Source organism: Periplaneta americana, chromosome 13, assembly GCF_040183065.1.
Source record: "Periplaneta americana isolate PAMFEO1 chromosome 13, P.americana_PAMFEO1_priV1, whole genome shotgun sequence".
NCBI lineage: Eukaryota > Metazoa > Arthropoda > Insecta > Blattodea > Blattidae > Periplaneta > Periplaneta americana.
In genome coordinates, this window is record NC_091129.1 from 9824605 (window position 1) to 9842258 (window position 17654).

A 17654-nucleotide genomic window follows, 5' to 3' on the forward strand; every position below is an offset into this window, starting at 1 on the left:
CACTGACAAGTGTTTCGAAAATGTCATTCTACTTCAAAAATATTAAATCAAATTCAAGGTTTCTTTTTTACATGAAAGGTAAATGTTCTGGGAATGTATTTCTGTCAAGGAATGCAGAAAATAAAAATTGTATTGTTCAATAAAAAGTAATTATAAATGCTAAAGTAGTGCGATATACGCAACCTTACCCTATTGCTCTTGAAACTTGCGAGGTTGAATTTGGACAGGATTTAAATTGAATTATGTTAGTTTCGTTACAATTTAATACTAATTTATTGACTGAGAACCAGTCACATATTTGAAGAGAATTTCCTCTGTTGAAGATTGGAATGTGTTGGAGTTATTGACTGTAATTATTACTATACTTGTGTCATCTGCAAATAATATGGGATCACCTACGTCTTTTATTTGGGGTGCAAGATCATTTATGAACACTAGAAAAAGTAGGGGACCTGTACTTGTACAAGAGCGCAGCCGTTCGGCTACTCAGTCATTCACAGAATAGAAGTAGTACAGTTCGCGTCACCGTTTTTGGCGTGTGAAATAAGTAATTGGAACGTTAAGTGCGAGTGTTTTACATTTGCCGTAGTCAGTCTGACAACTGTGTTTAGCAAATGACTGATATTTGGAAGTGGTACCATTCTCAGCTGCACTAACAACATGCTCACAAACTGGGCAATATATATCTACGACACACGCCAAAAACGCTGGCGCCAGCTATAAGTACAATAAGCCTCAGGCTGCAGTGCAAGCCTTCAGGTCCTTCCTCCGTACAAGAGAAAACAAAAGAAGAAAATGTTATAGTTCTGTCTGTTACCTTTGTTGCGTCTGCTGTTACAGGAACGCTAACAGTAGAAGAAGTGTACAAGGACAGGGACCAGTTCGCAGCCCTGGTGCGAGAAGTGGCCGCTCCTGACGTGGGGCGGATGGGCATAGAGATCCTCTCCTTCACCATCAAGGATGTGTACGACGAGGTGCAGTACTTGGCCTCCCTTGGAAAGTCTCAGACAGCGGCCGTCAAGAGAGATGCAGACATCGGCGTCGCGCAGGCCAACCGAGATGCTGGCATCAGGGTATATTGCTACTCCACAGCTCATGCTAGGCTATATTAGCTTTTTACTCTTCATACCTTTGCGCAGTTCTTCATTTAACTATTTACAACTGTCAATCCCTTTTCTGCTTTTAATAAAAATCGCTTAAAAGAGCATTTAATTGAAGATGACATTATTTGTCAGTTACAAGGTAATATTATAGATTTATTAATTTGTCCTACAGAATAATATCTGTAATATTGACAATTAATGTTTGAGGAGAAAAATTTGCTCCGGCGCAGTGGGACGAATTGCGATTCTAGCCGGAACAAAATCAATTTTCACATATTCTCATTTTTATGCGTGTCCTATCTCAAGTTGTTGCTAATGAATCACAGAATGCTTATCTATGAGAAAGAAGCTTTGCCACTAAACATACGGACGTCACACAATGAATTTGACGAGGATTCCCCTCCGTAACCAGTTTTATTGCTCAGCCACGCTGAAATAGTGTGAGAAGCAAGCTTGTTTTCTGTGATCTGGGAGTGAAACATTTTGTGATTCTGAAATGGAAAACGAAGAACAAGGGTAGTAGATAATTATTATATAAATTTTATGTTCATAATAACTTTGAATTTTTAGAAACGGCTTGTTAATTTAAGGGCGGCAAATGCGATTTTTTAAAACTATTTATCAAAGTAAACGTTGACTTACAATAGCAGAGTCACATTTATTTTTATGTCAGAATGTAGGTTTAAGTATGCACTTTAAGACTAACTTAGTTTCATTTGCTCCTACTGACCGCTCTGCATGTGGTTAATTTTTTTCAAACTTGGAACCGCTACCGGTGATTTCGTGCCGTGATCTGTTTCCAATACTTGCCAATAAACGTGGCGACTTGGATGAACTATATAGATATGTTTTGAACAAATTATGTATTGAAACATGTGATTCTAATAGCGAGAAGTGCATTTGTAATATTTTGAAAAATATTCCAAGTAATTTTAACAGACGTTGGATGCAGTGCCACCGTAAAAAGGATTATTTTCTTAAAAAACATTGTTCTTGGCAGGTCAGAGGCAGCAACAAGGATATTTTTGCAGCTGGAAAACAAGTGATTATTTCTAGATTTCGCTCTCAGTTAGGGCTTCTTATTGACAATCCGAAATCTTGTGGTCCTGGACATCAAATGGTGGTGATACTGCACATCGGTTTTTGAAAACCCACAAATTACAGCCAATATTACTGGCATTAGTAAGACCTCATTCTCAGATTTTCTATGCACTATTTCATGTGGATATTCAATATGTATTGAGCTTTTGGTGATACAGCCCATTTATATGTACAATTATATCCATGGTACTACATGCCATCCAGCTTGCATAAAATACTGATACATGGAGGAAAAATTGCAGGAACTGCGATACTTCCTATTGGGATGTTATTTGAAGATGCTCAAGAGACAAGACACAAAGATTTACGAAAGTACAGGTTAGATCACGCTAGGAAGCGAATTCGTGAGAGAAACTTATAAGATGTCCTACACATGTTGTTAGTATCTTCTGATCCCATCGTATCCCAGATTAATCGACATCCAAGTCCAAGAAAATCAAAACTATAAGCTGAGGTAATTAAACTGCTACAAGCACCAGCTGTGAGTGCCAACAACGTGCTCAAGTGTAACCCCAAGATGAGGACGACAGTAGCGCTAGCGGTTCCGACACTTCTGGAGATACAACAGACGCTTCAGATTTCTAAATATGAGTCATAGAATTTACTACATATATTACTTTTCTCTTCATAGTAGTGTGTAAAATAATTTCTGTTCACTTTAATTTTTATTCGCATTAGTTGTATGCAATTACTATTATTGTATGATTTTTTTTTTAACAAATACGCGTTCTATACTAAAATAATAATTCTCATACAAATATTTCATTAAATGTCATAATAATTTACCTTCATCTTGCTATTTTCAACGATTCGAAAGGAATTTATCAATATTAGATTTTGTTCCGGCTAGAATCGCAATCCGTCCCACTGTGCGGCGCCGGGGATCCAACCCGGGTCCTTGGTTCTGCGTACCAAGCGCTCTGACCACTGAGCTACGCCGAATTAAATCCACAGTACCGGACAGAACCCTCCTACAATGTTTCCCTTTGTGGCCTGACTCCAAGTTAGGCATATATGTTGACGTATATGTCCAATGTCAACTGCCATTATACTAGGAGCGCACTCAGCTGAGTGACTGTTTGGCCGGGATTCCGCAGTTACGTGCACAGTAATCTGTACAAATATATGCACTACAGCAATGAGAATATTATAGATTTATTAATTTGTCCTACAGAATAATATCTGTAATACTGACAATTAATGTTTGGGGAGAAAAATTCGCTCCGGCGCCGGGGATCCAACCCGGGTCCTTGGTTCTACGTACCAAGCGCTCTGACCACTGAGCTACGCCGAATTAAATCCACAGTACCGGACCGAAAAGGGAAACATTGAAGGAGGAGGGTAATATGTTACTAACCTAGGTACATAAGATGTTCAAAGTGCCCTCCTTTCTTTTCAAAGCAAAAATTGTATCTACAGATAGACCTACACAAATCGTGTCATAAATGTTCTCGGAGAGTAGATTTTCGAAATGAGATTGAATGCAATCCTTTAAATGTTCGACACCACGAATTTTCACCGAATAAATTCTATCTTTTAAAATTCCTCACACTGCAAAGTCCATTGAGATACGGTCTGGCGAACAAAAAGACCATTCGGTGGTATTATGCCTGCCAATCTATTCGTCAAATATTTCATTCAGACCATTTGTTTTCCAGTTCTATCATCACTTCATGAAGAATTTCGAAGTAACTTTCAGAGTTGGGTCAAAAATATAGTGCATTGCAAAGAGTTATTTCATTTTAACAAGATTTGACGTGTTATCACAATTTTATTTTCATTATTCAAATTCTCAGACTTCGAGTTTTCAGGCAAGGTTATCTTCTTTTATCTATCTATCTATCTATCTATCTATCTATCTATCTATCTATCTATCTATCTATCTATCTATCTATCTATCTATCTATCTATCTATCTATCTATCTATCTATCTATCTATATATCTATATCTATCTATCTATCTATCTATCTATCTATCTATCTATCTATCTATCTACCTACCTACCTATCTACCTATCTACCTATCTATCTATCTATCTATCTATCTATCTATCTATCTATCTATCTATCTATCTATCTATCTATCTATTTATTTATTTATTTATTTATTTATTTATCTATTTATTTATAAGTACGGTACTGCCCATAAAAGAACTTTCTTAACATTTTCATTTTGCAAGAAAACAAAAAGAAAATAGTTAATAATGTAAACCAAATTTATATTTGCAGCAGAGTATTATAACATATACAATGGATAAACTGAATAATCTGAATATAATGAGAGAGAGAGAGAGCAATAGCTTAGTTATGACTTCTGACTCTCCAGAGACTCTCCTGATTCGAAACCGTTCACTTTTTCTACTTAAGAACATAGTTGTTTTGTAATTAACCAACTCTTTAAACTCATTTTTAAAACACTAAATCAGAAACACTATCAGGTTAACGTTCACTACAAAAAATACGTTTTAATCGAATCTTAATTAACGTTTCGCCTTCCACTAGCTGATTGATTGTTAAAGGATAATTCAGTAATTAATTTATACTATTCCTACGAGAAATAAATTGATACAACGATGAAAGAAACGAATTACCGGTATCAATATATAATTTAATTTCAACATACTGAGGTAGTTTGCATTGAAGCAAAGAGGTAACGAAGTATGCCATATCGGTTTCTTTATCTGCATCTACATTTAACATTACACTTCGTACAAAGTAATAAATAGTTATTGTTGTTTTGTAGTTTTTTTTTTTTTTTTGGTAAATGTGATTTATATTATCTATCAGGAATGAGAGATCATCATTTTCACGCATGTGAACTGAACCTGCCACTTTTTCACAAATCGAAACAGAATCAGTCACTTTTTCCATTAAGGGGAGAGGATGGTATTTTCGGTGAAAAATGAGTAAATTAAAAAAAAAAAATCTTTAAAATACTCTTTGATATGTGTGGAATGCATTGCATAACATTTCGTGGGTATTTGTGCCCTTATTGGATGTTGAGATGCCATTTTTAAACTTCCTGCGTTATGGATTTTTAAATCACTTGCCCCCTTTTATTGTTGTTTCCGGTAAATTGAATTAAAAAAAACATTTTTTCTTTAAAATACCCTGTGATATGTGAGGAATGCATTGCATAATATTTTGTAGGTATTTGTGCCCTTATCGGATGTTGAGACGCCATTTTTAAACTTCCTGTGTTATGGATTTTTAAATCACTCGCCCCCTTTTATTGTTGTTTCCGGTAAATTGAATTTTCAAAAATTTTTTTTTCTTTAAAATACTCTTTGATATGTGTGGAATGCATTGCATAACATTTCGTGTGTATTTGTGCCCTTATCGGATGAGACGCCATTTTTAAACTTCCTTGCGCTATGGATTTTTAAATCACACGCCCGCTTTTATCGGTTTCCAGTAACTTCATTCTTTTTCTACATTGCCAGACAAAAATGGATATAACTTCTGAACTATTAAAGATACATACATGACATTTAGAACACACATTCTTTAGACTATTAGGAAACTTTTCTCTGTAACAGAATTTTGTTAATTGTTTTCATTTTAAAACTAGGTCCGTTTGTTTGCAAGAAAGGAAATCAGAAAATTGTTATTAAATTTTAATTGTTTATTTTACAAACGTAGGGACTAATATCAAAATTCTGTTACAGACAGTTTGTAGAGCATGCTTTTGCAAGTACATTGCAAAAAAACGGGATGAATCTACATTTAAAAAGGTTTAGATATATCGGTTTTAGTAAAATCCTGCATTGGGTATATTTTTTTTTTAAATCTGGGCCCCCAAATAATTTTTTTTGTCAAATTTTTTTTTTTTTTTTTTTTTGTTGAGTTGCTACAACTATGAGCTCTCTACATACAAAAAATTAATATTTTACACCAAACAGGAAAAAAGTTAAGAAAAATACCATCCTCTCCCCTTAAGTCATTGACGTTCCGTTTCATTCCTGTCCAGTTCATGCACTGACTATAATTTGTAATCATTTGCAGCCCTACAGATCTCCTAACTTCATTGCACGACTGTTCACATTCTCTGTTGTGGTAATAGGAAGTTCAATCATAGCCTTAAGTTAAATGATGTACCTTAGGTCATTAATAAAAGTTTTATGTATGCGGGCATAATAATTTTATGTTTAATTTTCAGGAAGCAGAATGCGAAAAATCCGCGATGGATGTTAAGTACAACACCGACACGAAAATCGAAGATAACTCACGAATGTACAAATTACAGAAAGCAAACTTCGACAAGGAAATTAACACTGCCGTAAGTACAACTGTTTTCTTGATTTCGAAAAAGAAACTTTTTTTGGATCCATGTTACTCCGGAATTATTTATTTAGGTTTCGGTAATAGGCTGTATGTTCTTGTTTTAATGTAAGAGGACAGTCTAGTATATACAGTCACGAAGCTCAATACGTAGTAAATATGCATCCATAGATAGTTGCTAATCACTAGGATCGCTAATATCGCCTCATTACAGACAATGCAAAATAGTATGTGCACAGTCAATTGTTCCTAGCGCCCTCACGACTCAAGCTTCGTGACTGTATATACTAGACTGTGGTAAGATCACGTTTCATGAATGGTATCATTTTCAGCGATAATAACAATAGGTTTGTTCCAGCACGGTTCGGAATCGATTCTGAACTGCCTGCTCATGCGCAGTAGCTCAATGAGTGTTTCAACAAGACTAGAACTGATTCCGAACCTATACTGAACTCCCAGTCCCTGTTCCAACGTACTTTAGAACTCGTTCGGAACGAGTGAAATTGGTTCTCGATTAAGAGTAGAACTGAGAATTCTGAACTGTTGACGCATGCGCAGGTGGTTTAATCTGAAGTTAGGTTAAAATGATTCGAGACTGGGCAGGTTAAAAAAAAACAGTCGATCATGAGTGATTTGGAAGGTGACAGTGATAGGTATATTTTATGACGAATTAAGTTCGGGAGATGAATATAAATTTAAGGGAAGGCAGAGGTGAATATTTCAAAATCCGATTTGTTTGAAATTGATCATGGATAATAAGTATGTTATTAGTAATGGACATACCAAGTTTCAACTTTCTAAGTACAATAGTTCTGTAAATATTAATACAGACGTGGACAAATTATTAGCAAAATGTACGATTTTTGTGACATGTTTTTACAAAATGTGACTTTTCAATTTAGACGACTGTTAACATTTTTATGATTATAGTACTCAGAAGTACGTAAAAATAGCAACTGCAGTCAAAATTGAAAAGTCAAATTTTGTATAATTATACAATAAAAATCGTGAGTTTTGCTAATAATTTGTCCACGTCTGTAATTTTATAAAACTTTATATCGTTTGATATAAAATGGTCCATGCACCATATTGTAAGACATTTTCAATATTTCTTTTTATTTATATGTTCAGAGAAGGTATATAAACAGGGGCGACTTTCGAAGAGGGGCTGCGGAGCTGCAGCACCCCCAGACATTTGTGGCTCTTGTCTAGTTTTATGTTGTGAAAAACATTTATTATACAGTCTCTACTTAGCGGTTCGAATTTTTTTTTTTTTTAATTTCTCTCTCAATGACATGCACGCAATCGTTAGTGAAGTTACTTCCTCCCCTGGTGTTGCCAGAGCGAAACCAGAGACAAGGACTATAGGGTGAAGCCACTTCCTCCCCTGGAGCTGCCAGTCTCGTCTCGGATGCTTTGCGCGTTAGTTTTACCCCTCCTCCCTGCCGCCCCTTGCCGTGAATCCAGAGTTTCCAGGCGCTGCAAAATTTGCAGCAGTTTGTCAGTAGCGCGCAGTTTTAAATACATTTTCTTTAATGTTGTGAGTATAACAAGTGCGACAGTGTTTAATTCTGTGCAATATTTACAGTCTATTCAGTTCAGTAGCTTAACAATTCAGGAGAAATGTGAAATTAAGTGCCCATCAGTTGAATCTCATAATGGAAAGAGCCGCTAAACAAAATACAAAGGCTCGCATATTTTTTGCTAATGTATCAAGTATCCCTGCTTTCTTCTCTCGATCTCTACACAGTCTGTATTAGATTAATGTGTTTCAAAGACAATTCTATCAGCTGGAGCAACAAGATGGATTTAAAATAAGAACAGTAAATATTGTTCATGAGAAGAAGGCGCCATTGCTAGAATGTATTCAGACCATAATGGAATCTGAAACATCTAACATCACAATAAATGAGGCAAGCGCCCTGGTGCGTACTCTTGAATATCCTGAATTCAATTTCAGGCTCAGTTATTTTTTTCATTTATTGATATATCATGTATATATATTATACAACCAACTACAACATCGCCAGTTAGATATTTCTAAGGTTCAAATCTGCATATAAAAATTAAATTATGGTTTATTTAACGACACTCGCAACTGCAGGGGTTATATGAGCGTCGCCGGTGTGTCTTAATTTTGTCCGCAGGATTCTTTTAAATGCCATTAAATCTACTAACATGAGCCTGTCTCATTTAAACACAACTTACAAGATAAGGCGCATGGAACTAATCTTTAAATAAAGTAAGTTGCTTGGTTTATTTTTGTATGCAGCCCCCCTTAATTCAATACCCACGAGCCGCCACTGTATATAAATAATGATAAGTATTAGTTTATTTGGGAATAATATAGTAATACAGTTATCTTGGTTTTAATTTCATACTTTTAAGGGCACAAAATCAAAAACTAACATCGAAATATCAAAATAAAGATAATAAAAATGGAAAAAACAAAATTTTCATTTTTTCTTCAGTTTTGTTCGAAAATTTCACCTCTGCCTCCCCTTAACAGAAGGCCGTGGAAGAATAGGTCAAGTAACGTTCCGTGCGTAGCCTACTAAAACGCTTCATGACTTTGCTGCAGTAAAAAGAGGGTGAAAAAAAAGACAATCCGGCCAGCTGACTGCAAAATAGTGGACAATTAATATTGGCTTTTATTACTGCAGTAATAAATTTAAGGGGAGGCAGAGGTGAATATTTCAAAATCCACAAAATTTATCCGATTTGTTTGAAATTGATCATGGATACTAAGTATGTTATTAGTAATGGAATACCAAGTTTCAACTTTCTAAGTACAATAGTTCTGTAAATATTAATAATTTTATAAAACTTTATATCGTTTGATATAAAATGCTCCATGCACCATATTGTAAGAAATTTTCAATATTTCTTTTTACTTGTATATACAGAGAATATATATAAATAATGATAAGTATTAGTTTATTATGGGAATAATATAGTAATATAGTTATCTTGGTTTTTATTTCATACTTTTAAGGGAACAAAATCAAAAACTAACATCGGAATATCAAAATAAAGATAATAAAAATGGAAAAAACCAAATTTTCGTTTTTTCTTCAGTTTTGTTCGAAAATTTCACCTCTGCCTCCCCTTAACCTTAAAAGAAACGAACATGTTAAATAGTTCGGACTTCCATAATAATTATATGAAATTGCTATTACTAGACGATTTTAACAATAATAAACGTTGCAAAAAAAAAACACGCACTCCGCCATGATGGATCGTGCATGCAAACTCGCAAAGCGGTGTTTGGATTTGCTGCACGGTTGCTGCAGCGAAGGTAAAGCAAATGTAATAAAAGAATGGTCTTGCTGCAGCTCTTCAAGTTTCGCTTTAAAAACAACGCACGAGTTCCTGCAACGTAAAATCACAGTCTACTATATACAGTCGCGAAGCTTGAGGTGTTTTTTTTTTGCAAATCTCGTGATAAAGCGCTCCAAGCGGTTAGCAACTAGAAACAATAGACTGTCCATGGTCGACTTTGGACTGTGTCGTATTTCTATCGAGTGCTAGCTCGTTGCGTATTTTACATTGATGCTTGTGAAATGTTCGTTATTGGTTATAATAAAAATGTTAATGGCTAAAATATAATAATTGGAATAATAATATGGGACAAGGAGGAGACGTTTGTAGTGCTATAAATTGTAGCAACAGTAAGAGAAAGAGGCCAGAGTTATCCTTTTTCCGATTTCCGAAAGATTCAGAAAGGTTCCTGGGTTTCCACAAGAATGCTGTGCAGAAACAAAACTCTTAATTTGAAGTTCTTTGTGGCTGTTAGAATACATTATATCCTTAAATTTCACAATGAAATGTTTCAGTCCAACCGAAAGGACATTAGATACCGGTCAAAGTTCTGTCACTTAGGCTGCTATAAATTTCCAGAGAAATAAAGGTTAGGTCTACTTTTTTTTTCAGAGGATATATTTTTAATTGTAGCTATTAATTTTGTTATTATTTTTATGTGTTATTTTACTAAAGACGTAGAAAAAATAAGTTTGTTTTAATGAACTTTACTGATCGCGTTTTATTTTCAATTCTGGTGGGATTATTATTGCTTAGGCCTAATTTTTTCTTCAAAGGATATGTTTTTAATTATAGCTGTTAATTTTGTTGTTATTTTTATTTGTTGCTTTACCTAGAGACGTAGAACAAGTCTGTTACAATAAAATATATTGATCACGTTTTATTTCCAATTCTGGTGTGATTATTATTGCTTAACCTCATCCCATTTTATTAACTACGTAAGCCTACACTACAAGTACCGGTACACGTAAGTTACTCCATTAATTCATATTTCCATTATTATTGTTGTAAAGAGAATTGCAAATTAATATTTATTGGTTTCAATTCATAGTTAATTATCGCTATAATCTTGAATGAGTGAAGCTATTATAGTAAATTTCAGTTCGTTTTGCACAAACAAAAATTATATTAACTTATTTTTTGCACGTATCTTCGAGTTTGTGGTGGAATTTAATATACTTCATTAAAATAATAAATTAACTTTATGCATTTAATATTTCAATAATGGAAGGAAGGTGTTAATTTTTCCAAAAGAACACGACAACGAAAGTGTAACATATTTTGTCGGCTGCTAGGAGAGAGATCTGCGATGATGAGGCGATAGTAGCGATCCTAGTGGTGGGCAACTACCCCTGCATTTGCATTTTACTACATATTGAGCTTCGCGACTGTATATAGTAGACTGTGGTAAAATCCCGAACTAGTTCCGACACCGTACACTATTGGCGCATGCGTCGAAAGAAGTTCGGTATTATAAAAAAAATAGTTCGGAACGCGTTGTGCATTGCTTGCTGGAACAAACCTAATATTGTGCGTTTTGCAATACGTATACAAACTGGCTCCGCAGGAGAAGTGGCAAGCAGGACGCTGGGACTCGAGCAGTTGTGTTGGTATCACTGCACGTAGGGAGTCAACGACCTTGGCCGCATTGAATGGTGGAGAGTGGGAGGGAGCGAGTGGAAAGCCAGTCAGCTGTGTTTTGTGTCTTTGTGTCCAGTACAATTTGTAACTAGTAGTGGTCACTATGTTATCTATCGAAGAGAGGGTGTTTTTAGTGGAACATGTTTTTCGAGCAGGCGATAAATATACAGAAGGTGTGAAATTGAAATTTGAGGAACGTTTTCATAGGACGTGTCCACATCGCGATACTGTCCGCGATTTAATTGCTAAATTTCGTGATGCCGGAAGTGTTCACGACGCCCCGAGAAGTGGTAGGCCTCCGCTTTTAACAGAGGATAAATTAGACGAAATTAAGGACATAATGCTGCGTAGTCCCAGCAAATCATTTAGAAAATTAGCTCAGCAGACGGATGTGTCTTTGCGAACAGCGCATAAAGCCGTAACTAAAAAACTTAAATTACACCCCTACAAGATTACAGTTGTGCAGGAGTTAAAGGAAGCAGATCACGAGAAGCGTGTACAATACTGTCAATGGTTTCGCGCGTTCACAGATAGACACGGACTTGAAATTTTAGACAAAACATTTTTTACAGGCGAGGCCTGGTTTCACCTCTCCGGATACATAAATTCTCAAAATTCCCGCCTGTCGTCATCATTCAATGTCCATGCCCTGCAAGAGACATCATTACATCCAGAGAAAATAGGGGTTTGGATCGCTATGTCCAGAGCGCGTATAGTAGGGCCAATTTTCTTTAATACTTCCGTTGACTCGCAAGTTTATTGTTCAGAAATTATTTATCCTTTCATTGCGCAGTTTAATGAAGATGAAATTGAGCGCTGTTACTTTCAGCAAGACGATGCAACGGCTCACACGTCTCATGACACGATGCGCGTTTTACACGAATTTTTTGGAGAGAGAATTATTTCTAATGGACTCTGGCCACCTAAGTCTCCCGACCTCTCACCTCCGGATTATTTCTTCTGGGACGCGGCAAAATCTGCAGTGTATAAAAACAATCCCAAGACCATTGACGAACTTAAGACGGAAATAAGTAATTACGTTAAATCTATTCGCCCGGAAACTTTAGAAAAAGTTTTCGAAAACAAGCGCAAAAGAATCCAACTCTGCCTTAAAGAGCAAGGAAAGCACTTTCAGCATCTGCTGTAACCACCGTGAGTAATTTTAATCATTTTTATTAATTAATTATTTTATTTACTTTTAAATTTAATATTTAATTTATTTTTGAATGATTTATTGATTATTTATTTTTCATGTCAATGCATGGCATCATAACTATTATTATTATTATTAAATTATTTATTTATTTCTCATGTCTATGCATGGCATCGTAACGATTATTTATTTATTTATTTATTTATTAGGCCTAATTATTTTAATTATTATTAAATTATTTATTTATTAATTATTTATTTCTCATGTCTATGCATGGAATCATAACGATTATTGAATTATTTATTAGGCCTAATTATTTCTCATGTCTATGCATGGAATCATAACGATTATTGAATTATTTATTTCTCATGTCTGTGTATGACATCAGAACGATTATTGAATTATTTATTTATTAGGCCTAATTATTTCTCATGTCTATGCATGGAATCATAACAATTATTGAATTATTTGTTTCTCATGTGTATGCATGGAATCATAATTATTGAATTATTTATTTCTTATATCTATGCATGGAATCATAACGATTATTGAATTATTTATTTCTCATGTCTGTGCATGACATCATAACGATTATTTAATTATTTATTTCTCATGCCTATGCATGACATAACGATTATTGAATTATTTATTTATTGAGCCTAATTATTATTTATTTCTCATGTCTATGCATAGAATCATAACTATTATTGAATTATTTATTTCTCATGTCTATGCATGACATCATAACGATTATTGAATTATTTATTTATTGGGCCTAATTATTATTTCTCATGTCTATGCATGGAATCATAACTATTATTGAATTATTTATTTCTCATGTCCATGCATGACATCATAACGATTATTGAATTATTTATTTCTCATGTCTATGCATGACATCATAACTATTATTGAATTATTTATTTCTCATTTCTATGCATGACATCATAACGATTATTGAATTATTTATTTATTGGACCTAATTATTATTTCTCATGTCTATGCATGGAATCATAACTATTATTGAATTATTTATTTCTCATGTCTATGCATGACATCATAACGATTATTGAATTATTTATTTATTAGGCCTAATTATTATTTCTCATGTCTATGCATGGAATCATAACAATTATTGAATTATTTATTTCTCATGTCTATGCATGGAATCATAACGATTATTGAATTATTTATTTCTCATGTCTATGCATGTAATTTTAAAGATACGATGGAAAGGTATGATGTCATATCACTTAAATAATCCCCTCAACTAACTCACTAACCTTGTCACATGCCTCGGCTTAATGTCACTTAGCTATCCCTTCATTTAACCCATAAAGAATGTATGTGACAAGGTTAGTGAGCTAGCTGAGGGGATTATTTAAGTGAATTTGACATCATGCTTTACTTTTCGCTGATGATTTAGTTCTCATGGCATCAACTGAAGATGATTTACAATATTCCGTACACAATTTAAATAAGGTCAGTGAAAAATATAACATGGAAATTAATATTGAAAAATCGAAAATCATGTCATTTTGTGGGAAATTCCCTGTACCAAGCAAAATCTGTTTGAATAATAAAATAATAGAAAGAGTAAATACCTTCACTTATCTTGGCTATACACTATCACCTTATGATGAAGTAGATATTGCTGAAAAAATATGTAAATATAATAAAACAATGGGGATCATTAATAAAATCATGAAACCCTCACTAGTACAAAGACACACAAGAATAGGCTTGTATAAAACCTTAGCACAGCCAGTATTAAGCTATGGTAGCGAAGCGTGGACTGTGAAGAATAAAGATGTCAGTAGAATAATAGCAAGTCAGATGAGGTTTATGAGAGCAACAGCTGGATATACTCGCTGGGATCATAAAAAAAATGAGGACCTAATGCAAGAACTTCAAATAGAACCCATTATGCAGTTCATCAGCAAATATCAACTTCAGTGGAAGGGTCATCTCGAACGAATGAATCGATGCAGAATTCCAAAAGCACTGCTTCATTACCATCCATATGGCAAAAGATCTCTAGGCCGTCCAAAGAAGAGATGGACTGAAAATTCTAGTTTGAGACCGTAACAGGCCACTTGGCCTAATACTTGTTAGGAAGATGATGATGATGATGATTTGACATCATACCTTTCCATCGTATCTTCAAAATTACCTAATTATTTATTATTTATTTCTCAAGTCTATGCATGAGAGAGAGAAGGTGTGTTGTATTTTTAGCAGAGTCTTTTAGTACTAATAGTAATTGTATTTCTGACATTCGTCTGAGAAAGTATAATCAGTTTTTGAATAGAGCAATGAATCAAAATTTTCTGTCCCATTTTGTGTTGTAGAAAGCCGAAGCACAGCTAGCATATGAGCTACAGGCAGCTAAGATCCGCCAGAGGATCCGTAATGAGGAGATTCAGATTGAAGTTGTTGAGCGAAGAAAACAAATAGAAGTTGAAGAGCAAGAGGTTCAGAGAAAAGAGAGGGAGCTGAATGCTACAGTCCGACTGCCAGCTGAAGCTGAAAGCTACCGGGTCCAGATGATTGCTGAAGGAAAAAGGTATAATGAACAGTCTTCATAAAATATATTTTTAATTAATTTGTTTATACATCTTGATTACACAACTTTTAACACTGTATCACTTCGGAATATGTATGGTAAGACTTTCCTGTGTTAAATTTCAACGTACCTCATTTACATGTTTCGACCTATTTATGGGTCATCTTCAGAACTGGTTGTTGTTGGTCTTGGCGCCACCTGTTTTGTTTCCTGTGAGGGTGTGTTCCTGTGGTATAGTGTAGAGTCAAAGAGTGTGTGTGTTTTGAAGTTGAGTTGTGTGTTGAGAATTTCGTTGAGATGTGTTTTCGTGTGTCTGTATATTTCATATTGTTCTAGTGTGTTTAGTTTCTGGCTTTTTGGTTGAATGTGTAGTATTTCCATGTCTGTGTTGATGTCTCTGTGGGTGTGGTTAGCATTTGTGATGTATTGTGCATATGTGGAGGTGTTTTGTAATTTTGTTATGACTGTGATGTGTTCTTTGTGACGTGTTTGAAATGGTCTGCCTGTCTATCCTGTATAGAAGTTGTTGCAGGTGTTACATTTGAGTTTGTATACGTCTGTGTGGTTGTATTTGTTTGTTTGTGTTGTTTGTGTGTTGAGATGTTTGTAGAGTGTTATTTGTTCTGTATGCGATGTTGTAATTTAATTTCTTGAATGAGGTTGCAATTTTGTGTGTGTTTTTGTTTTGTATGTTAGTGTGATGTATTTTTTGTGTTCTTGTGTTTGTGTTGTATTCTTATGTATTTTGTGATTATGTTTTGTCTTACGTATCATGTTGTCTATTATGTTAGGCTTGTATCCGTTTTCTTGTGCTATGTATTTGATTGTGTTTAGCTCTTCTTTGTAATCCTGTTGGTTCATTGGTATGTTGAGTACCTAGTCTGTGTACCATTGTTCGGAATGCAGCTTGTTTGTGTTGTGTGGGGTGGTTGGATGTGTTGTGTATGTGTGTTGTTGTTGTGGGTTTTCTGTATACTTTGAATGTGTGTTTGTTGTCTACTTTTGTTATTGTGATGTCTAGAAAAGTTATGGATTTGTTGTTTTCAATTTCTAATGTGTAGTGTAGCTTTGGGTGTATTTTGTTTATGTGTTGATGTAGGTTTTGGATCTGTCTTTTGTTTCCTTTGTATAGTATTAGTATGTCATCTACGTATCTGTGCCAATATTTGTTGTTGTCTGCGTGTTGGTTGTTGTCTTCGTTTAGTATGTATGTCTGCTCTATGTGGTGTAAGAATATTTCTGCTAGTATGCTGGAAATGGGTGATCCCATGGGTAGGCCTTCGGTTTGTGTGTAATATTTGTTATTGTATGTGAAGTAGTTTTGTTTTATGATGATGTCTGTGGTGTGGATGATTTCTTTAATGTGTTCTTGTGGTGTGTTGTTGTTTTTGAGCATTTGTTCTAGTATCTGTAGTGTATTGTGAATTTATTTCAACTCAACGATAGGATTTTATTCTTCCAACAATAATTCCTTTCTACAATTCACCTTAAACGCTCTCGTCAACAATAGGATTTTCACTCAACACAGTATTCGTTATAGCACTCCACTGACAGCAATGACAATTTACTTGGACTATTACGAACAACAATGAACTGTTAATCTTAACTAATATTTACAAAGCACTATTTACAAATCAGAACTATCAGTTCTCAGTTCACAGTTCTTCTAGCTCAGTCACTCGAGTTCACAGTATCTCGAACCACAGACCTTCAGAGACAGTTCACTGTACTCGAACTCAGGTCCCTCCAACTGCGGTCCACTGCACTCGAACTCAGGTCCCTCCAACTGCGGTCCACTGCACTCGAACTCAGGTCCCTCCAACTGCGGTCCACTACACTCGAACTCAGCCCTTCGGATGCTGACACAGTTGCGGACGCACACTCGAGTTGAACTCCTGTACACAAGACTGGCTTGCTTGCTCTGGCTTACTCACTGACTGAATAACTGAAACTGCCCGAGTTCGCTGGCGTTTCTTCTTTTATAGCAAACTCATAGTTACGAGAAATTTCTACGGGTGTCCTCTCGAATTATCTGGCTATCTCCACTTCGGACGGACTTCTCTAGAAGATTCGGGAGGGTCCGTCCCCCCTTCACTCCGCGAGTAGCAGCTGCGCGCGCACTCTCCCCTCGTCGCGTTGATGTAATACACCCCCTCTGCCCTTCAGCATGCAGATGCTCCCCGTACCAGCGTTTCGTCTGCCGCGCGCCCTGTCGGACGCGTGTTCAAACCCCGTTGCAGCTGTCACAGTATCTTGTATGGGTATGTTTGTGTATAGGTTAGTTATGTCATATTTTTTATTCGAATACTCCCATCACTACTCTAAATCCGCTGTGTGTGAGAAATATTGGAGAGCAAGAGAGTTAACAGCTTTATTGCCAAGAACTCAGCAATAGTTAACAGCAACAACTTGCTAGTGATATCGGTTTCTTTTCTAATTGGTTTTAAGAATCTGTACTTTAGGAAATGTTAAAATGTATTGCAAAATT

The 17654-nt window shown here is 35.3% G+C and overlaps 1 protein-coding gene across 1 annotated transcript in view; it reads left to right on the forward strand.

Annotated features, from left to right (window-relative positions):
• Positions 1-17654, forward strand: part of Flo2 (flotillin-2) — a 61403-nt gene that overhangs the window by 31179 nt on the left and 12570 nt on the right. Inside the window, exons 2-4 of the mRNA XM_069842901.1 lie at positions 841-1073; positions 6364-6483; positions 14952-15166. Of these exons, the coding sequence (XP_069699002.1) occupies positions 841-1073; positions 6364-6483; positions 14952-15166 (568 nt within the window). The remainder of the gene's footprint in view (positions 1-840; positions 1074-6363; positions 6484-14951; positions 15167-17654) is intronic.